Source organism: Mytilus californianus, unplaced genomic scaffold (genome assembly GCF_021869535.1).
Source record: "Mytilus californianus isolate M0D057914Y unplaced genomic scaffold, xbMytCali1.0.p SCAF_2, whole genome shotgun sequence".
NCBI classification, from domain to species: Eukaryota; Metazoa; Mollusca; class Bivalvia; order Mytilida; family Mytilidae; genus Mytilus; species Mytilus californianus.
Genome location: NW_026262668.1, coordinates 76,550,683 through 76,575,184, shown reverse-complemented (window position 1 = coordinate 76,575,184; position 24,502 = coordinate 76,550,683). Strand labels below are relative to the sequence as shown.

The following is a 24,502-nucleotide window of genomic DNA, read 5'->3' as shown; positions in this document are numbered from 1 at the left end:
CACAAGGTCATGTTTTTCCTCTGACTGTTAGTAACGTCTTTACACTAAATCCATTGGATGTTGGATTTGTACTGATTGATATTTTAGTCTTAGATACATGATTTTTTTCATTTGTTGTTGTTGGCTTTCAGCTAGCTGCCAGTAACTACGAGTACTCTCAGATATGTATTTAGTGTCTTCTTTGTTATGGGGATGTATAAACACGCGCAAACATGTTTAACTCCGCCACATTCTATATGTGCCTGTCCCAAGTCAGGACACTGCAGTTCAGTGGTTGTCGTTGGTTTATGTATGTCATATTGTTTTTCGTAAATTGTTTTGTTATAAATAAGGCCTTTAGTTGGCTCAATTGATGTGTTTCATATTTTTCATGTCGGGCCTTTTATAGCTGACTATACAGTATGGGTTTTTCTCATTCTCATCATTTCTATATAAGTGTTCTCATGCATTCCGTACTTAAAACTAAAAGAATCTGATCTTTATTACTCAGTAGGGGTTCGAATGGCGGGTGGTGCATGCATTGCAGAAGACGCTTGCCCTAGCACCCAGTCTCGTTCCTTTTTGAGTTGATGCGATTCCCTTTGTTTTTTGTTTGTTGTCTTGATTTGTATTCTCAATCGATTGATGGCATTTGAACAACGGTTAACTTTTGTTGTTTTATTTACCTATTAGTTTTTCACATGTAGGCGACCATTTTGTGTTTATTTGTGAATGTTTGGTTAAATACCTCATAAGGATTAATCATCTTTCCTACACGTTTATGTGTTGAAAAGTCGATTATTGTGCGTTGTTCTCCAAATTATTTTTACAGCCAAATTTTTTATTCATTTCCATTAAATGCTCATTATCAACATATTTTGTATTGCTGAATGTGTTATTAAAAAAAAATATAGGTATGATATTGATGAATGTCTTGTACCTTCGTGTAGTTGTGTAAAACCTTTTAGTTTGGACATAAAACATATAAAACAAGATAATGAAAGTTACATAATTTATTATAATAATATCAAAACAACATATCAGATATTATGAAAACGAAATGAAGCTCCCATTCTTTACATTGAATATCTATATACCAATAATGAAATCATCTCAGCATCTGAAACGTTGTTGAAACTAAGGATAATAATAACAACAACAAAATCTATTTCACATACTTTATAAAAGGATGCTGTCTTTGACGCCATTACTTTTTTTCAATAAGACTTGGTACAAATATGTATTAGACTTTGAGATTTGCGATTGGTCACATGCATCATTCATGCATACTTAATAGTACAATCCAAGTAATCTAAACTTTATCCAATGCTTTGTTTGGATATAGATGAAGATATCACTTTAAAATTAATAGAATGCCATCTTTGTACTCTCTGCCACCTTTTTTTTATTATTATTAGAACAATTCTTAATTCTAAATCAATTTCATCTTCCATGAGATTTATAATATCTCGTTAGGCGTACGGCTAATAGTTCAAATAAATACATTATACATTACTGAAAAACTAAATCTGAATCAAACAAAAATGTCAGTTTATTGACCAATTTCATACAAGAAAAAAGTCTGAGCAAGTAAGTAAATCCATTTGATCTATAATATATAAGCCACAAAAATACAAAACAATCATAAAAATATTGTGGACAGGTCAAAGCTGCATATCACAGATAAATACTGTTTGAAATGAAACGTATATATGTTACAGTAAATGTGTATAATTAGGGATTATGGATTATGTATAATCACTAAAATTTTCCAGAACAAATGTCAGGGATTATACATAATAACTGGAATGAAGAGACAAAGAATAAAAGTTATACAAATCATGTTAAAACATCGTTAAAACATAAATATCAAAATGTTGCTCTAATATAAATCATTTATTTTTTACCAACTGCGTTGTAAATTTGGATGACATCTACTATTGCACATTTACCAATCAGTCATTTGCATGCTCTTCTTTTCGGTTTTGTTTTGCAACAACATCCATTTTAAAAAACACCTTGACCTTCTCGTATTGAATTATGATTTTACCACACGTTGAAGCGAAAAAAAGTATGCTTTAGAAACATCTGAAGGTACCAAAAAGTGAATCAGCCTGTTCAAATTGATTTTTTGTGTAGGATCAAAGCAAAATGTAATGTTTCGTAGCCAGGCAATAACCTTTTCAGTCCTTTCATGAACAATGGCCATTAGATATTTTGGGTCTCCCTTTCAGCGATCAACATGCAGAATAGGTATCAAAACATTACATCCAATGTTTGCCTCCTCCAAAATTATGCCCAATCTGCCAAGCATGCGTTCTGTCTGTTCAATACGTTTAGTTGTATTAGTTTGTTAAGTTTGAATTCCTTGTTCATTGGAACAGAGAAAACATAAAACAGATGTTTAATAACCTTCATCGTCATTTGTTTGACAGCAAATTACATGCACTGTGTATTTATATTCAGAACATGAATGGGCATTTGGCGCTGTTTTGGGCAAACAATAAATTCATGGCATACATGTGCAGATATCACTATCATTGAGAATCTTGGTATTATTAATTTTAATTTTGAATACTTTTTTTGTTTACGAGTTAATGTGCTTCAACACAGTGAAATACCATATCACTGGATATTTACATAATAACATTTCATTATTCAAATTAGATTTGATAAATGGACAGGGAATGAAAATTGTCAACGTTAACCTTAATAGAGTGAGAAAAACAGATGATTTATTATTTTTTAAACAAAGGATCTTCGTATTATTGTATTATTGATAATCCCTGAAATAATATCAGGGAATTTGTAAAATAATTCATAAAATTTTCAGTGATTATGTAAAATCACTGGTTATTTTCAGGCATTATATATAATCACTAATGATTTTAGTGATTATGGAAAATCCCTGAAAAATCAGGGACTCTACATAATCCCTGTTTATAAAAATTCACTGTAACATATATATAACGATTTATGTTGAAAGTCCGTTTCAATTAGCAGGTCTTAAATATACCATGTTTCTTTAAAATTACTTGTTAGGTAAATTAGTTCATATATTTTTGTCTAATTGAGTGTTTGTCTGATATCAAATATGTATCAAGCTGAATTTTAAAATGCTGAAAATCATAAGCTATCGTGAAATTGCAAAATGCTCATTTCATATTGTACATATAAAGAAGGAAAATTATGTTTTCTCATGATGTTTATTAAAAATTCCACACAATGAAAAGATGTTTAACAATACATTCTACGTACTGGACAAGAACTCTCAGACGGCATTTCATTTTTTTATTATAAGTAGGATAACTTATCTGCGTCATAAGTCTAAAAAGGTTAATTCTCGGTGACAACAACTATTTTCGTCACTTTTCAACTTTCATAAAATAGAAATAGGTCAAGAACAACGCACTCTGTTAGAATTCCTCTCAAAGATATCTTCACTATTATTGCTGTTGATATTGTTATTTTTAAAAAGAGGCGAAAGATACAAAAGGTGTATGCAAATTCATAAGTCGAAAACAAACTGACAATGCCATGGCAAAAAAAAACGAAAATCGACGAAAACAACAGTACACTTACACAATATAGAAAACTGAAGAATGAGCAACCCGAAACCCACCAAAAACCGGGGGTGATCTCAGGTGCTTCGGAAGATCCTGCTCCACATGTGGCACCCATGTCTTGTTGCCCATATAAAAACCCGGTGATAAGTTAAATTCGGTAGGACACATTCGAGAAAAAGAGGACGGGATTGTTGTTTTATTCTTTGAAACTCATGTTCTTCATATGAACTTGATATCAATATTTGCCTTCCGTGCATCAAGGATTTTTAACCAAATCAGCTCAAAACATTCATTTGGAATAAATTTGAGTGGTCCCATTTAAAAACAGTTCGAGTCGTAATGCAAATTGTTTTAAAGCTATTTGTTTTCATCAGATAACAGTAAAATAAAGAAAAAACCAATTAATTTCTATCCATATTACAGAAATACAAAACTGTTCTCGTCAGGAAAGGAGAAGGTCCGGTAAGGGCTAATTTTGCCCTACAATTTGAAGTACATCTGATGAAAGATTTCTGACATTTTTTTATACACTTAAGTGTCTACTTTAGTCGATACAATAAGTGTATGTAAAACATTTGAACTGATTTGGTCTTTAAAGACGTCCAAATTCCAGCTTAAATATGAAGAATCTATCAAATATACCATAAAACGTCACTTTTCAAATGTTTTTGTCTAAAATTTAAGTGGCTGTATTCGTGTTCAATCTCAATATTTATATATGTTATGTATTATCATCAAATACAACATATATTTAAATATTAAGACTGAACACAAGTGCAGCCACTTCCATTTTAGACAAAAAACGTCTAAAAATTAGCACAAATGCTAAAATTGTGAAGATTTAAGTAATTTTGCATAAATTGATGATGCTAGTAACGGATGCATGTACATTGCATTGTCAAAAACAAATCCATATTTTTGTAACAACATATTCTACTTTCCAATAAATAGCCAAAAAAAATACGTTTTTAACAAATTTGTAAAAATGCTATATTTTGAGGCCAAAAAGGGGTCTTACCATACTTACTCCTTTACAGAATCAAAATGATTTAAAAATATGGGATAATGCTTCAATATGGCATAGCCCCATTCATTTAATTTTTGTGATAGCTTTAATTTCTCAGCACTTGTAAAACTAGCTTAATGCAGATTGGAGGAGGGACTCGCTATCTTTTAAAGACTCCTTGATAAAGGTTTAACTACAAAACTTTAAAGTGTAATTTGAAATATGTATGTTGTCATGATGCATATGGACCCATACATCATATACCGTATTGTGGTATGGTCGTTCGTCTTTATTTGATATTTTATAAGACACGTGTCGTTATATGTTCTTTTGTGACAAGTTTAAATTTAAGTCAGACAATTTGGACAGGTTTGAATTTGAACAGGATGATTAGTTTATTTAAAAGTTTGTATTGTTGTAAACCACTAATTTGCATTAGATCCATAACATAAACAAAAATCAGAATTTGTGTACGACATACTTAACACATAAAAAGTACAGTAAGTGCAATAGGGATCTGAGAGCACTATCAATGCTATTTGGTAACGTTATTTCTTATTATCTACGTGAAACAGGTAATTGTAGCACATTCTAGGTAAATCTTTTCTTTGATAAAAGTGTGGCTTATTATAAAAATAAATGATACATTAATGAATAAAGTACCACATCTAGATCATATAACAATAAAAACATCATTAAAAACCATACATATACATTACTTAAATACTAAAATGTTGAAGCCTCGCCAAATTTGATTTTGACTAAAGTTTTGGAAAAAAATCAATCCATAGAATGAGTTCTTAACAACTATTTTTATCAACAGGGATGAACGATCATGAACCTTTCATCAGTTGAAATTAAGTAGAAGCTCCAAAGAGCCTGTAGCCCTCACCTGGCATTTTCCCATAACTTTGGTACAACAAAAAAGAATATTTGTCTTAAATGGAACTATTTGGACTAAAATCTTTTTTTTAATTCCTTACAATCATTCCATTCCCCAAAATTAATTAACCTATTGCTAATGAAAAGACCTCGCCATGAAAACTTTACATTAACAAATGAACCACGAAAATGAGGTCAAGGTAAGATGATAAATCATACCTGCCTGATACATGTACACCTTACAATCGTTCCATAAACAAAACATAGTTTATTTATTACATAAAGTATCTCAGAAACAGATAAAAACACAAAAACTTAACACTGACCAATTAACCATGAAAATGAGTTGAAGGTTGGTGAACCCTTCCAGTCGAACATGTACCTTACAAACATTCCATACACCAATTATAGTTAACCCGTTACTTAAAGTACATGTGTGTATCTGGGAAATACACCAAAACGCAAACATTTAACACTGACCAATGAACCATGGAAATGAGATTAAGGGTAGATAAAACCTGCAAGTTGTACCTTATAAACGATTCCATACACTAAATATAGTTCACCTTCTGCTTTTAGTATCTAACACAAAAACTGAATATTGACCAAAAACCATTGAAATAAGGTCAAAGTCAGATTAAACCTGGCAGTCGGACATGTACACTTATCAATCATTCCTTACACCAAATAAAGTTGACCTTCTCCTTATAGTATCTGAGAAACGGACATTATCACATATCTTTAACCTTGATCACTGATCCATGAAATGTGGTCGGGGTCAGATGAACCCTGTCTGAAGGACATGTAGACCTTGCAAGGATCCCATGTACCAAATATAACTATCCAATTACTCATAATAAGTGAGAAATTTATATGAGAAAAAAATAAACTACGGATAATATGATATAGACAACTGTTTGTTACCTTGATTGTTTGTTTAACTCAAAATATGGTTACTAACATTAACAATAAAATTCATAAAATATACATCAATTTTAAAATTGGAGGCAACTATTAAATTTTTGTTTTGTAACTCTAAATGTTGAGATAAAAAATACACCAAAACTATTATAGTAAAATGCAATAATAGCAAAGATATTCTGACAATATTCTAACTATTTATATGACCCTTGACATGGGTCATTGAATTTTTCGTGTAATCGATCTATGCCTTATTATATGCTGATAAATGATAACAGGTCATCTGAAGACGCCATTGAACTTTCCCATCTATATGACACATTTAACAATTTAAAAATAATACACAAACGAAACAGAAAATTATACAAACAGTTTTACGTATAATAACGATCAATTATGAATAAAAAATATAATAAAATCACAACGTACATCATACTAGTAATTATAAAACAGAATATTTGTTTGCTTGGATAATAAAAAAAAACAAGATGGATGTTCGAAATTGTATTGTTGAAATGATTGAATGTTACGTTCAGTTCCACACTGAATATTGCCCCACTACAAAATATTTAAAAAAAGCAAACATTAGAATTATCCTGGCCGGCCGTTTTAACATCTGATTCGAGCAAATGAGGGGGATCAGGTATTCGTTTTATCATTTTGCTTTTTAGGGGGTTTCTCATTTAACTGATTTTTATGAACCATTTTTCGTTAGAAAACAAATCGAGGCGTCCGATCCAGAACATTGAAGGTTATTAATTATCTCCATGGAATATTCCGCCGACGTTTGTTTTAAATGAAATTGTGGTTTCGCAGGAGATGAGGAAATGACCAAAATGCGAGTTTCATAAATGACGCACGGATACCAGCGGAATTAATTTGATGGTAACAGTAAACATTGGCCCTTTGGAAAGTCGATATAAAATCTGTATTTAAAATTTAGACTTACTAGTAAATGGTATCCAAGGAGATACGGGGAATGATACATCTTTAAGAGAATATCAACAATACAATGCAAGACTGAGGCAACATAAAATAGCGTTCTAAATAATATGCCACCCTGATAATGAAATCTAAGGAAAAAAATAACTGCCATTCAACAGAGGGCTCTAGACCATTACAAGGAGAGCACAGGGCCGAAAATCAAAAATAGAAATAAAACAAACATTCAAAGATAACGAGAATACAAGTATAGTTGATTTATTTTTATTTGCTTTACGTCCAGTGCCACATTTTAAACAAATTAATAATCACTAGTAAACCATTTTCATTTTAAACGCTCATTTTGATATAAACAGCTTTTAGGAGATTGAACAATAAAGTTGTTAAGTCATTTTCAGTCTTAAAGTCAATTTTTATACTTATCCACTGGGTTGAATTTAGTACTGTTCAGACTATTCGCTTGCGGTCATATAAGATCGGTTCAGTCTATATTCAGACTGTTCAGTAGCTGTTATTCACCTGTACACATTAACATCATTATATAAAACGCTACTGAGCAGTACTGAATGGACTGCAAGGTAACTGCTTGAACAGTACTCTACTTTTCTCAATGTATAAGTAGGGACAGAAATTAAGCATTGCAACTGGCCACCTACGGACCCCTCAAAGAGTTGCTACAAGGGTTTTAAACGTGCAGAGAGCTTCACCTTTCTGACCGATCGTTGCTGCGAATGTATACATCCCGCACAGCTAAACGGACGCCCCATTTGGCAAGGGTTTTTACCGTCCGTCGGAAAAAGAGCAAGGGAGTACCATATATCTATACCACAGTCAACTTTGAGGTCTTAAAAAGTATAGTGTTGATCTGTATTTTCTAGCTAAGTAAACTAAAAATCAATCATTTGAAAGGATGATTACGCTGTTATCATATAACTATATTTTTTTACAAAACAAGTCATAACTCTAGTAAATAAACTCATCATAGATACCAGGTTTGAAATTTTGTATTTGCGCCAGACGCGCATTTCGTCTACAAAAGACTCATCAGTGACGCTCGAATCAAAAAAAGATAAAAAGGCCAAATAAAGTATGAAGTTGAAGAACATTGAGGACCAAAAACTGCTAACAGTTTTGCGAAATACAGCTAAGGTAATCTATTCCTGAGGTAGAAAAGCCTTAGTATTTCAAAAATTCAAAGTTTTCTAAACAGTTAATTTATAATTATGACCATATCAATGATAGTTCATGTCAACACAGAAGTGCTGACTACTGGGCTGGTGATACCCTCGAGGAATAAAAACTCCACCAGCAGTGGCATAGTAAATTAAAATGAAAATTTTTCTTCAGGAAAAATATCATGTTTTGGGTTATTTGCCCCGTTAAAATCATAGAAAAAATATATGATAGCTTCAGGAGAAAAATCCTTTCAGAAAATATGAATATTAGACAAGCAAGGCTGACACAATTTAACCACTACGCCTTTAAATTGACGTTATTTTGAGATTATTTAATTTTATGCCAATAGAGGCTAATGCTGTTGAAAATTGGGCTTAATAACCATGGAGTAGCCAAATATTTATTTTGACAGTGAATAGGAAAACACATAGTAGAATTAATGTGTGAATATCTTTTGGGGCAACGGTTGAGATCTATATTATTTCAAAGCGTGTGCAAGTTAACAAATTAACACATCTTTTTATTTACCGATTTTTTTCTGTCAATATTGATGACTGTCTAACCATTCAAAGGGGTTTATTGTTTATAAACAAAGCTGCAATGATTTTAATAAAAAAAAACACCAGAGATTCCAAATTGAATTCTGCAAATCAGAGAAAGCTTGGCATACATTTGATGTTATTGCAAATTTGGCCGAAGCTTTCTTTATAGAATAAGGCAAAACAAAAACGACCTGGCTTTGTATCAACGTAAACAAAATTTTAAATTTGCCTCTAAAACTATTAATACTGGAATCAATCATTAGATTTTCGAAAAAGTGATAAATATATTACTAATGTTCAAGACTTGGTTGTAACTTAGTTTTTGAATTCCAGATACCTATACTCACATATACAAATAAGTGTATATGGAAGTGTATTCTAACGACAATATTCCAATATTAATAATTCAAGGTATAAACCTGATGATTAGGTTATATTAAACGCTTCTCTGACGTTTTGCACATACCTTTTTATGGAAACAATATCGAAAACAATTATCACTCCGAACGTAGCAACAATGAAAACTATACCCGCAATTCCAATCTGCGTGGACGATTTCCTGTCATCTTTTGCACTGGTACGTTTACGAATGGATTGTGACAATTTTTCCTTTTCGAGCTTCATTTCGTCAAGGACCTTTTTTAAGGACGGTTCCATATAGGCTAACATTTCTTCCTTAGTAAAATTTTTCATTTTCCAAAAATTGATCTTTTTTTTGAAAGAACAGGGACATGTGCACATATCTATAGCTGGAAAAGAAAATCAAATACTAAAGGGAGCTTCCATTTGATTTTTATGGGGGGGGGGCTAGGATGGAAAATTTTGTCCTGCCTTTTTTTTTAGTTGTAATCTCTGTCCTGCCTTTTTATTTTTCACTCTATTCGGTCCTGCCTTTTTTTATTAGTTTATCCTGACTTTTTTTAAATAAATTGTCATCCTGCCTTTTTTTTTGCCAAGTTGCTCGTCCTGCCTTTTTTTTTACTCAAAACTTCTGTCCTGCCTTTTTTTCAAATTTCAACCTAACCCCCCATAAAAATCAAATGGTAGCTCCCTAAAATGTAAGCTCTAAAAATGAGTGCATACACTGAAATGGCTTGCCTGCTTTTCTTATTGTGTATGAACTTATGTTGAAAGTCTGTTATATGAAGGTTTTACTACAAATATCACATATTCGTGAGAATGGGGTCAAGGTCAGGAACAGTCAGACCCCAGAAGGACATGTACACCTTACAATCATACTATACACTTAATATAGTAAGCTAACTGCTATTATCTCCTAAGAAACAGACCTAATTACGAAAACTGAACATTGGCCAAAGATCCATGAACAACGAGGTTCAGGTTAAACGAACCCTGCCAGACAGCATGTTTACCATGCATTCATTTAAAATAGTTGAATTATCGCTTATAGTAATTAAAAAAAACTAGATATAACCATGAAAATTAAAATTTTCTAATAAAACATGAAAATAAGATCAAAGTTAGATAAACCATGCCATACAGACATGTACACCTTACAATCATTCCGTAAAACAAATACAATTAACCTATTGGTTATGATTATTGATAAACTGACGAGACCAGGTAATTAAACATTGTCCAATGAACCATGAAAAAGGTTAGTGTCAGATAAAACCGGACATGTCCACCTTATAATCATTCCATAATCAAATATAGTTGACCTATATGCTTATGATATCTTAGATACGGACTTGACCACGAAAACTTAACCTTGAATACTCATATGAGTTTGAGGTCATGTGAACCCTATCTGACAGACAAATACACCTTGCAAGTATCCCAAATACCAAATATAGATATCCTATTACTCATAATTAGTGAGTAGTTCATATGACAAAAAAAAACTATAAAAAGTTTTCAAGTAGTCGATGAACCATTAAAATGAGGTCAAGCACAATGGACATATGATAGACGGAAACTTCGTATCGTAACATAAGGCATCTACATACAAGGTAAGAAGCATCCAGGTCTTCTGCCTTCTGAAACAGAAAGCTTTAAACAAATAGTTTACGCCTTCTCCGGATTGTAAGTATTATGTCTCGCATTTTGCGACTTTCATCGCAGACGAGAAAAAAAGACCTTAAATAACATGATTAGAAAATATACATAACTTACTATTTGTATACGTTACTAAATAATTTTACTATTACTAACCCGCTTTTGTTTTTGTTCAACAGGGTCAATACGAACTATCAAAATCCATAAGATGAAAGAATTTGATAGGGTTTTCTTCTTCTTATCCTTAACAGGTTCATCTGTGGATCGACCGAACAATAGAAATGCTTAAAATATTTTATGCCAAATGGTTGATTTTAATTACTACAAATTGTATCATCAGTTGTCACAGATATACATTTACAAAACCTAAAAAGTGATTTCTGTCGTACTATTTTCGTGGTCACAGATGACATCAACATTCTTTTCAAAAGTTATTATTGGTAGTGTGAGAATACATGACAGATTCCGGATACTACTTATACACTTTGCCATCTTTATTTATTTTTCTTTCCCTAACGTATCACGTGTAATAACATTTATAAGACGTACAGTCAGTTAATTAAAGTAAAGACACATACTTACATTCATTCACTTGTATATATACTGAGTTTCCAGCACGTCTACCTACGGCATTTGTGACAAAGCACGTATAATTTCCTTCGTCAGATTTTTCTACCGATGTGAAAGTGATGTTTGGGTCATTCAAATAGCCGCCAGTGGTTCTTTCTGACAACGTCGGGTTAATATTAACTGTTTGTTTTTGCCATTCTAGACCTGTTGCAGGTGGGAAGGATTCATAACTACAAGTCAGTATAAGTGTTGATGACTCGTTTACGCTTATAACCGCTGAGTATTGAACTGTGTTGTAAATTATACTACTGTGGACATTCGGGAAGTCTGAAAATAGGTTTAAACTATTATTTACGCAGTGGAATATTATAAAACAATTTTTTTTTTTTGGCATATAAATATATGGTTTTATTGACCTTTGAAAATTAATAAAATTGAAGCTTTGGCAATTGTCAAAAAAACAATGGACAAAAGTATTGCATTTGACCTGGCTGGTAACAAAATAACATGTGAAAAAGAGGTCATTAGCCATCAATTCTGATTTTGAACTAAATTTCAAAACACACATCTCCAACATTTGCAAAAAAAAAAAAGCATCTGGACAGCTGAATTTTTTAAACAGCTTAAAAGACTCCGCTTCATTTACCAGGATTATAACAGCTCAAATGATAATTTGCTTGTAAAAATTCAATCTCTTGAAGTAAGACGTCTGAAAACGATGGCAATAGAGGTATTTAAAATAGTGAATAAGGAAAATCCAGTATACCTGCATAGTCACATAAACATCAAAGAAACGAAATATTCTTCCAGATGTCAAAACTTAGCTTAAATGCCTGTAGTAAAAACCTCAAGGTATGGCTTGAAATCCTTCAGTATATTCTGCAGTCAAATTGTGGAATGAGTTGCCAAACAATTTAAGAACTAAAACATATGTTACTCAATTCAAAAGCCTAATAAACTCCTGGATTGGCAATGCATCCCATTGTAATGCATGTGCTTAATATTATTTTTATGTTTTATGTTACAGCTTTGAATCATTGTAGGGCTGCATTTTATACTCTTAATCTTATTTTTGTTTTATTTGCGTAGTGTTTTTATGATTTGTGCTGACTTTGCTTCCGTGTTTTATGTTACTGTTTAAATGCTTTATTAAAGTTCTATTTCTAGCTTTTATTTGTGTTGACCTTATTGAACTTAGTTCAGCTTTGTCTAGCTGTTCATGAAATATATATTCTATATCTTTTATGCTTTAATATCTATTGTGTAGAATTGGGAATGGAAAGGGGGATGTGTCAAATAGACAACAACCCGACCAAAGATCAGAAAACAGCCTAAGGTATATATGTATGTATATAAAATTCCTCGAATAGTTTATGTTTTTGATCTGTGACATGCCGACTTTGAACAAAGATTTAGGTTTGATCAGATTTGAAGATTTGTGCGACCGTAATTTTTTTTTTCCCACCGCTTTTTTCGTTTATACCAAGTCATTTGAGTTTCGTAATTGTTTGTCTTCACTTGTATGTCTTTGGTTTAAGGAAGAATATGGTGTTGTTGGTTGATGCGGTCTGTTGAACTTTGTGATAAATTTGGCAGTTTTGTTTCCGTATTTATATTTATTTGCATCAATAAAATTTAAAACTTATTTTTATTGTCTATTTCTTTGATCAAATTCATCTTTCTTATAATACGTTTTTGGATATCAGCGTTTATACTATTTGTATGCATCTACTGAACGTAGGATGATGTTTAATTTTCCAAACAATGATCTGAAACAAATTAGAGGCAAAATGTAAAGGTGATGTTTTAAATACGCTGTAAAATTGTAATTAACACTGTAATTAAATCTTTGAATATTGTTTTTATTGGCATAAATATTGATTTTGTTATCAGTAAATTAAAACCATACTAAATATTACAAATATGTACTTTCACGGTACTACAATCTGTCGATACTTATAGTTTAGCATTGCAAAAGTCGTGTTTTTCTCTGACTGTTAATGATGTCTTTACACTAAATCCATTTGATGTTGGATGTGTACTGATTGATATCATAGTCTTAGATACATGATTTTTTTCATTAGTTGTTAATGGCTTTGAAGTAGCTGTCAGTAACTGCGAGTACTCTCAGATCTATACTTAGTGTCTTTTCGTTTTTGGGATGTACAAGTACCCGTCCACGTCTACTCTGTGTTTTTTGTTACATGTATCCATCTGATGAGTTAAGCATTTTTCAACTGATTTTTATAGTTTGTTCTTATGTTTTACTGTTACACCACTGTCCCAGGTTAGGTAGTTCAGTGGTTGCCGTTGGTTCATGTCTGTCATATTTGTTTTTCGTAAATTGGTTTGTTATAAATTAGGCCGTTAGTTTTCTCAATTGAATTGTTTCATATTTTTCATGTCGGGGCCTTTTATAGCCGACCATACGGTATGGGTTTTTCTCATTGTTGAAGGCCGTACGGTTGCCTATAATTGCTTACATCAACTTCATTTGAACTTTGGTGGATAGTTGTCTCATAGGCAATCATACCACATCTTATTTTTAAATTGATATCCATAGAGACAAACACAGTAATGTTGGCGCTTTAACATATCTGGTTATGGAAGGATTTGAGTCGTTTCAGGAAGAAAAACAGCAAGGAAACTACAAAAAGCGTCGTTATATTTCAATCAATCAAGAACCGTTACTCCTAGAAGGCAAACGTAATAACCGACCATATCGAAGTTGACCTCCAATTTGTCTTGAGAACCAAAATAATGTGTAAATACATTCGTTATCGTTTGAAGACTTTTGTAAGAGAAATGTAGGAGATGATCTTATAAAACAGGTCCTTTTTTCCCCGAAAGCTTGTCGTATGTCCATCTTGTGAAACATACGGTCGTTAAACATGCAAAAATTATAAAGTTTTGTATGTGTTTGTTCAATCTCGATGTAAAGAAGTCAGAGGATATAAAGAGACAATCAAAATCTAGAATAAAAACAGACATTATGACAAAAAGAAGAAAAGACCAAATGTCAATAAAACATTATTCAAAAATTTAAGAGTAAGCAACAGAACCCCACCAAAAACGAAAAAGGGAATACGACAAGTGAAACGTGTGTGTGGTCTTTCGTGACACAGATTTACCATACTGTTCAACCAAATCAAAAAAACAGTAAAAGTTTGAAGAGATGACTTCAACTTTCCCATCTATAAAGAGGGGCGAAGGTTACCCATACTTCAAACTCATAAGTCGAAAATAAACTGACAACGCCATGGCTAATAAAGAAAAACACAACATAGAAAACCAAAGACTGAGCAACACGAAACCCACCAAAAACTGGGGGGATTTCATGTGCTCCGAAAGGGTAAGCAGATCCTTCTCCAGATTTGGCACTCGTCGTGTTGCTCATGTAGGTCCAAAGCAGGTAATATGTTTAATTCGGTAGGTCACATTCGCGGGAAAGAGGACGGAATTGTAGTTACGACAATTGGAACATATCCGTCGTCATCTGTGAAACAGATATTCCATAACGGTCAACCAACTCGTGATGGCGTCCGTAAAATTAACGAAGGGATGATTTCAACTGTACCACTTGGAACTCTTGGTTTGATAGCTTCCTTGTGAACAGCAACCCTCTATAAATCATAATAGGGAATACAAGCCCTGGAATATCGTATCAACTGGGAAATATATACTCTGTATGCAAGCGTTGCTGGAATGTTGCTACATAGAAATGGAAAGTTCACACTTGATTTAACAACACTTTATCAAGGATATCGTATTAATGGGGATATGCATATTCTCTATATTTAGTATTTAGGCGCTGCAGAAATATTGTTTCGCCGAAATGAAATGTTCAGAATGGGAAAATTGATATCATACGATAATAACTCTTCGTACATTTCTATATGTGAATTTAGACAAGAAACAAACATAACTGGAGCTGTGGAATCCTGATAGAATGATAAACCTTGATGCTACAATCATCTCAGTGATAAGTGTTTCGGTATTGACATGATTTATAACCTTTTCTGAATTCGTCGTTGATAAATTGTTTACATCCTTGGCATTCGATTTTTTGGGTTTAAGGGTCCTTTGTGGAGGTTAATCATGAAACGAGTTTAAGATGCACCAGTTTACATAGTTTTCTAATTTTCACTTCTAATTTTCTACATCTTAGGGGCTAAATATTTATAACGCCTATTTTGTTATAACAGTAAAAACATGAAAAAATAATTGTCATATCGGCTCGGTCGTATCTTTAAAGTGACATTACTTTGATTGCATGAAGTTGTAGGATCGATCCCCTGTCGATCTGACTGTCAAAACAAATTTGAAATTAATATTTGTAAAGGAAGCAACATTTAAGAGTGGTTAAATATTTCGAGCTTGCATTTAAACTTTGAATTTTGCTTACCTCCAATTACATAAAGCCAAAGTCCACTATTAGTTCCGTTCCCCTTATCGTTCTCAACTGCGCATGTGTACATGCCTTGGTCACTAAACCTGGCATTTTGTATTGTCAGCTTCGTTGGTGTTGGTTGAAGATATTTCATTGTGTTATTAATATTTACACAGCTTCCATTAATTGACCAAGTTAGTTTTGTTAACTCAGTTATCAGTGGATGCGAATCTACGGCACAGTCGATGGAAATGATTTCCCCAAATGTAACGTTTTCATCATGTTGGTCCTGAAATACGACTGAAATAAAGAATTTAAACTAAACATTTAGAAAAAAGGAGAGTTTTATTTTTTAACAATCAACGGTTATATGAAAATATTGAGAGAAAAAAATCTATATTGCAAACCGGCGATTCGATTTTCGTTTGTTGTGCTTGGGAACTAACTTTTGTATGTACGCCTGGTTAAAATGTAGTCTATCCATAAAACTGTTTAATTGTCGAGAAAATGTTTTATTCATGTAAAGAATTCGTATTTAAAGTACAGTCGGTTCGTACTCAATGGGATATTCCGTCATACATGTGATATGTTCCTTACTGTATTCTAATTGTTAGCCTGATGCAGTCCTTTGAGAAATTAGTTATTATGCTGCAATTAATGCAAATGCTGTGAAATGACGTTTCTTAATTTCAAATTAATTGTATTCTTAATTTCAGTTGAAGTGATGTATACACAGAACCTAGATCTTAAAGAAAAAGTTATTTCTATCGTTCAATCATGGTCAAATTGTCCATCGGTTTGACGAACGTTTTGCATGTTGTCAGATGGATGTGTTTCCTGAACACTTATTTCTTGATATATCAACGGAGAATTTGGGTAGGTACGACAATATACATATCATATTTCTATGTTCAAATGGTAATAACGGTTACAAGACTCCCTTATTGTCGTCATTCAAACTATTTAAAAATCGCTTAATTAGGCATTTATACCATTCATCCGGTTTGGGAACGACTGACGACTTTTTCGTGAAGGGTGATGTTTTTTAAATAAACATTATTTCTTCAATTTTTAAATGATTTACAATCTTTTTGGTTAAGGATGAAAGAGAGAGGATAGAGATACCAAAGGGACATTCAAATTTATAAGTCGAAAATAAACTGACAACGCCAGGGCTAAAAAGAAAAGGACCAACAGACAAACAACAGTACACAAAACACAACATAGAAAACTAAAGACTGAGTAATACAAACCCTACCAAAAACTACTCCGGAAAGGTAAGCAGATCTGGTTCCATGAACTTTTTCGAATGAATATTCCGCCACAGAAAATCAATCAAAATTAAAGAAGTGGTTTTTTAAAGCTTCGTCCAACACGTTCTGATGGAATAAACTCCATCATGGTATGATTAATAAAATCCAAATTTACACAACATTTGGTAGAGCAGTCAATGAAAAGAATTATATATAGCCCAAACTGTATAACATATATAACACCTTACCTGGTTCGTAATTTTTTTTCTTATAATGAAATTGTCAATAAAAAAAGAAGTTAATGTCAGATATTAAATAAGATAGTCTAAAACAAAAATATCATAACAGATATTGTTTGAATGAGACATGGATGAAAAAACTTCGTACTAAACCAAGGAGAGCAAAAGTGTCACATGCTCAGAAATCAAATTGACCACATTTCTTTTAAGTTTCATATTGTAAATGCGGGTTACAGTAGTTAACAAAAATATACAAATCTCGTAAATACATTTTGAATAAACAAACCAAGTGAAGAAATCACCTGCTTTACATGCATCCATTTCCATTCAAATCCTTAATCATGTTAGCTATCATGATAAGGAATAAGACAAGAGTCCGTAAATTTACAGAAAGGACAACATTGGTATTCTGGTATTCTTGTCTTAAACTGTGAAAACATGTCTCTTATAAGTTGAAAAAAGTCTCATCGTATCAGGCCTCGTAAAATTTGTGTTTTCTGATATTTTTAGAATGTACCTAGAAAAATTCGGGACTTTCCATTTTAACTAAATCGTGGAGCAAATAATAGAGTTTTCGGCAAATGCATTGAAGGAATTATGAGTAATGGGTAAGTTCAATTGGCCTAATAGCAACGTATCTTTCAAAGCTCATTCATTTCTGGACAGAATTAAATACTTCACATATAAATTTATGATTGATTGACTGATTGAACTTTAACTGTTATTATAAAGAACATGGACTGAAAAGTTGACAAATACAGCCAGAACGCAATTTTGCGACACATTCTCTCAATTGTTAGTTGACAATATGAAGTTTGGCCATCACATTACTTGTACATAGCGTCAATTGTCGTCGAACAGTTTTTCAAAAGTGTTTTCCTCTGAAACTACTTAGCCCATTGAACCAAAGTTGCGAGAATGATCATCTCTAGAATCTCTATCATTAAGTAAATACTTTTTTATCGCCGTCAACCAAAAAACATATTAAAACAGATCAAACAAACAAAAAACTCAAAGGTTAAGTGTTCGCTAATTGAATTATATCCTGAGAATTATAACAAACAAGGGACAGGGGAAAAAACTTAGAATGTCAAGCTACCTTTTTTGCTATTTTTAAGAAAATGTCCGATGACTTCTTAAGAAGTTATTACCCTAAATGCAGATTATTGACTTATTTTAACATTATTGGTAAATGCATTGAATGCCTGATAAACAAAATCATAAACAGCAACAGTGATTAAGAACCAAGAAGTACAAACAATTCAATAATACCGTAAATGTCGATTGACTCATATAGGAGTTTTTGCCCTTAAAATAATGATTTATACTTATTGTTTTTCTTAAATTGCAAACATAAAAGATTAACATTTACAAAAAAGTAGATGTTGTGCGATTGCCAATGAGACAACTATCCACGAGAGACCAAAGGACGTGGATTTAAGCAACAAGAGATCACCGTACGGTTTTGAACAATAAGCAAAACCCATACCTTTAGCTATAAAAGGCCACGCCATAAAAAAAAATGTGAACAATTCAAACGAACGCTCTGTACTATGCTGAAACTATAAACAAAAGACAAATCAAGCAGACAGCAACACAAGACCAATACTAAATTACAGGTTGCTGAATTGGGATATGCACATAAAGAATGTAGCTAGGTGTTAACACGACATTAATAGTCTGAAAAAAGCATAACCTCTCATAATATAAAATATAAGTATCGGCAGGATGTAGGACAATATTTGGTCATAACTGTATATCCACGAGAATTTAGTTGTGTTGTAATTTATTAAAAACAAAATTCATATTATAAGAACTGATAACGATGACATATCGAAATCGTACTACACTGCAAATTGTATTAACATTAACGGAAGGTATTGTATATGTTGTCTGAATAGTCATTGAATTTGTTGTATGGTGCACAATCTTTTCAATCTTTGAATAATTTAAAAGAACCGTTAATTCAAAATTACAGGTTAAAATTGTGATCATAGTTTAAACAATGTTATCACAGTTACATTTTTTTCAAGAACACCTTCTCATTTTAAAATAGAAAGGATGACTTCCGTTGGTTTTCCTGTTTGAATGGTTTTACACTAGTCCTTTTTTGGGCCTTTTATAGCTTGCTGTTCGGTGTGAGCCAAGGCTCCGTGTTGAAGGCCGTACTTTGACCTATAACGGTTTACTTTTACAAATTATGTCTTGGATGGAGAGTTTTCTCATTGGCACTCATACCACATCTTCTAATATCTAAGGAATCCTTCTAAGTAGGGTGTGAAATTTACTATGAAAGGTGCTACTAAAAAACAAATTATAGAACTTGACAAGATGCACACAAAAAGCAAGTGTATTTGTATTGTTTTTCAGACGTCTTTAAATTATTTAAAAAAAAAACACAAGATATTTTAATGGGTGCGTTTACTTACTGTGCACAATTTATCGCTACTTTGTGCATTTTTCCTTTGATCTTTTTTTTTTATTTAAATTTTTCATATCATGCTACTCGCTTGAGATGGAAAATTATCATAAGAAACTTAGGGCGCACGTGACGTTGTCAATGTAAACATCAATAGGCAAAATAGCGATTCGAGGATGTTTCTCGGCCACATCTAATCTCAGGGCTGTCGCCATTCGATGAGATTGTAGTTGAGAAACACCCTCTTGTTTGAAAAACCATCGATAATCTATAATTTAATATATTTGGTAAATACAGAAAAGGAACTTTTATGGTAATGGTATTCTTTCAATATACAATCATGATCTATAATCCAACGGACATTTTAGCCCATTATTGACAAAATAAAGAATAATCGAACTAATTTTTTTAGAAAAATTTAAAGTAAATTAAAGTCATATGAAACCTTAAATTAAGAAAAAAGTTCAAAATGTTTTGTTTCCTTGGATTGCTAAATTTTACTATAAAACAAGTGTACGCTAACTTTCTTGTAAAAGAAAATCCTTTGTATTAACAAAATCTTCATAAATATACTGTTATTGAATTACTGTCTTCCCGTACATTAATTTGCCTATATTTTTCGTATGCAGTGACCTTGACTATAAGACCTCTCGTTAGAACTTCGGCCATCGCACAGCGCAAGTGCGAGGGGAAAACCGTGATAAAAGATTGTAAACAAACGTGCACTGGAAGGTAAAAAGTAATAACTGATTCTCAAAGAACATATTTAATACAACAAATAATTTAACAACTGTTAAGGAAAAGTTTAATTAACAAATATATCCTGGCTCTACCAATTCACTTAATTTTACGTGCTCCACATGCTCTGTGATGATTGTATATCAATGTCACGATCCGGTAAACTTCGACAACAAATTCCAAAGTTGAATAGCTAACGATCAATAATCACTGAATGAAATATTATTTGTCGATAATACGTTATAGATTCGTAATAAATATAAAAAAAAACGTGCATACAGAAGTTTGTTTAGTATATATTCATGCATTGGTTCAATAATTTCGATTATTAAAACATTAGAATTACAAAAAACGCGTTTCACATGACTTCAATTTTATATGACTCTTGCAAAAGCAACATCTAAACATAAATATAGCCAACAAGTGGGAAAGAATAAAGAAAGAAAAATATAAATTAGAACTTGCCTCCATATATTTCTATTGTAATTGCATCACTAATGCTGGATGTGTGCACATTAGTTGCGTTGCATGTATAATTTCCACTATCCTGTAATGTTGGGTCGATAATAGTAAATACAAATTTTTCTTGGTGATTTCCAGTGAATACATTGGAGACATTTGCTTCCACAATCTTTCCTTTAAATTGAAGCGAAACATCAAGGATTTCAGGAGCAGATTTCACTTCACACGTGATGTGAAATGGCTTTCCCAGGAATCCTTCTGCATAATGTGTAGAATAAGTAATGATAGGCATATCTGCAAACAAATGACTAGAAGTACATTAAAGAATTACTACATTTGTATCTCGTTCCAGACGTCTTTGAATAATATAGATAATATGAGTTTATCGCAGAGATTTCCAAAACTAGAGGCTCTAAAGAGCCTGTGTCGCTCACCTTGGTCTATGTGAATATTAAACAAAGGACGCAGATGGATTCATGACAAAATTGTGTTTTGGTGATGGTGATGTGTTTGTACATCTTAATTTACTGAACATTTTTCCTGCTTACAATTATCTCTATCTATAATTAACTTGGCCCAGTAGTTTCAGAGGAGAAGATTTTTGTAAAAGATTACTAAGATTTACGAAAAAATGGTTAAAATTGACTATAAAGGGCAATAACTCCTAAAGGGGTCAACTGACAATTTCGGTCATGTTGACTTATTTGTTGATCTTACTTTGCCGACATTTATCGTTTTTTACAGTTTATCTCTATCTATAATAATATTCAAGATAATAACCAAAAACAGCAAAATTACCTTAAAATTACCAATTCAGGGGCAGCAACCCAACAACGGGTTGTCCGATTCATCTGAAAATTTCAGGGCAGATAGATCTTGACCTGATAAACAATTTTACTTCATGTCAGATTTGCTTTAAATGCTTTGGTTTTTGAGTTAAAAGCCAAAAACTGAATTTTACCCCTATGTTCTATTTTTAGCCGTGGCGGCCATCTTGGTTGGTTGACCAGGTCACGCCACACATTTTTAAAACTAAATAACCAAATGATGATTGTGGTCAAGTTTGGTTTAATTTGGCCCAGTTGTTTCAGAGGAGAAGATATTTGTAAAAGATTACTAAGATTTACGAAAAATGGTTAAAAATTGACTATAAAGGGCAATTACTCCTAAAGGGGTCAACTGACCATTTCGGTTATATTGACTTATTTGTAAATCTTACTTTGCTGAACATTATTGCTGTTTACAGTTTATCTCTATCTATAATAATATTCAAGATAATAACCAAAAACAGCAAAATTTCCTTAAAATTACCAATTCAGGGGCAGCAACCCAATAACGGGTTGTCCGATTCATCTGAAAATTTCAGGGCAGATAGATCTTGACCTGATGAACAATTTTACTTCATGTCAGATTTGCTTTAAATGCTTTGGTTTTTGAGTTAAAAGCCAAAAACTGAATTTTACCCCTATGTTCTATTTTTAGCCGTGGCGGCCATCTTGGTTGGTTGACCAGGTCACGCCACACATTTTTAAAACTAGATAACCAAATGATGATTGTTGCCAAGTTTGGTTTAATTTGGCCACGTAGTTTCAGAGGAGAAGATTTTTGTAAAAGATTACTAAGATTTACGAAAAATTGTTAAAAATTGACTATAAAGGGCAATAACTCCTAAAGGGGTCAACTGACCATTTCAGTCATGTTGACTTATTTGTTAATCTTACTTTGCTGAACATTATTGCTGTTTACAGTTTATCTCTATCTATAATAATATTCAAGATAATAACCAAAAACAGCAAAATTTCCTTAAAATTACCAATTCAGGGGCAGCAACCCAACAACAGGTTGTTCGATTCATCTGAAAATTTTAGGGCAGATAGATCTTGACCTGATAAACAATTTTACTTCTGTCAGATTTGCTCTAAATGCTTTGGTTTTTGAGTTATAAGCCAAAAACTGCATTTTACCCCTATGTTTTATTTTTAGCTGTGGCGCCCATCTTGGTTGGTTGGCCGGGTCACGCCACACATTTTTTAAACAAGATACCCCAATGATGATTGTGGCCAAGTTTGGTTTAATTTGGCCCAGTTGTTTCAGAGGAGAAGATTTTTGTAAAAGATTACTAAGATTTACGAAAAATGGTTAAAAATTGACTATAAAGGGCAATTTCTCCTAAAGGGGTCAACTGACCATTTCGGTTATATTGACTTATTTGTAAATCTTACTTTGCTGAACATTATTGCTGTTTACAGTTTATCTCTATCTATAATAATATTCAAGATAATAACCAAAAACAGCAAAATTTCCTTAAAATTACCAATTCAGGGGCAGCAACCCAATAACGGGTTGTCCGATTCATCTGAAAATTTCAGGGCAGATAGATCTTGACCTGATGAACAATTTTACCCCATATCAGATTTGCTCTTAATGCTTTGGTTTTTGAGTTATAAGCTAAAAACTGCATTTTACCCCTATGTTCTATTTTTAGCCGTGGCGGCCATCTTGGTTGGTTGACAGGATCACGCCACACATTTTTAAAACTAGATACCCCAATGATGATTGTGGCCAAGTTTGGTTAAATTTGGCCCAGTAGTTTCAGAGGAGAAGATTTTTGTAAAAGTTTACGGACGACGGACGACGGACGACGGACGACGGACGCAGGACGACGGACGCAAAGTGATGAGAAAAGCTCACTTGACCTTTCAGGTCAGGTGAGCTAATAATATCGTGTTTCGGCAATGTGTCACAGATAATCACGGAAATGCTCCAACTGCCCTTACTACAATTCCGTCCTCTTGTTATCTATTGGGACATCACTGAATGAGACTCGTCAACATATTTGTACTAATCTTGAGCGTGGTGGTGTTCGTATTACTCAGATTTTAGTTTTGATGTAGTTTTTTTGTGTTGGCATGTAAGTCTTTTAATCGTTGTTTTCGTTTTTTGACATGGCGTTGTCAGTTTTCTCTTCAACTTATGAATTTTTGAATGTCCCTTTTGTCTTTTCTGCCTCTTTTTGAAGTGAACAATTTACACAATGAAGACCTATTTTGCTAAATCTGACCGGTCTACAAATAATGAATGTTCATTTACCAGCAAACACTTCCAAGAACAACAAATATGTGAACCAAAACATGTCTGTGAAACTATATTGGAAATGTTGCTATTTTTAATAATAGACTAGCCGAAACCATGTCCTGAAGAGCAGCGGACCATAGGATAAAAATGTAGAACTAAGGAGTTATTAAATGCTTGCAAATCATTAAAATGCAAGGCAACTTCATTGTGTTAAAAAGAAATTTACATCTGGAAATGCCGCATCACAAAGGGCCTTTCGGGGTTTGATAAATTTCGTTAAAATGAATCACACATGGAACCTCGAAATTTATAACATGTAATAT

General features: G+C 32.6%; 1 protein-coding gene and 1 long non-coding RNA gene across 2 annotated transcripts in view; both read right to left on the bottom strand.

Moving 5' to 3' along the window:
• Window positions 1-977: 977 nt before the first annotated feature.
• Window positions 978-16,462, bottom strand: LOC127728225 (uncharacterized). The gene is made up of 3 exons (XR_007994050.1): window positions 16,009-16,462; window positions 11,616-11,930; window positions 978-9,763 (listed from the first exon to the last, which is right to left on the bottom strand). It is a non-coding gene; the product is annotated as an uncharacterized LOC127728225 (long non-coding RNA).
• Window positions 16,463-21,096: 4,634 nt separating this feature from the next.
• The window catches only part of LOC127727680 (muscle M-line assembly protein unc-89-like), a 38,312-nt gene continuing 34,906 nt past the window's right edge, over window positions 21,097-24,502 (bottom strand). Inside the window, exon 4 of the mRNA XM_052234795.1 lies at window positions 21,097-21,398. Coding sequence (XP_052090755.1) covers window positions 21,097-21,398 — 302 coding nt within the window. The remainder of the gene's footprint in view (window positions 21,399-24,502) is intronic.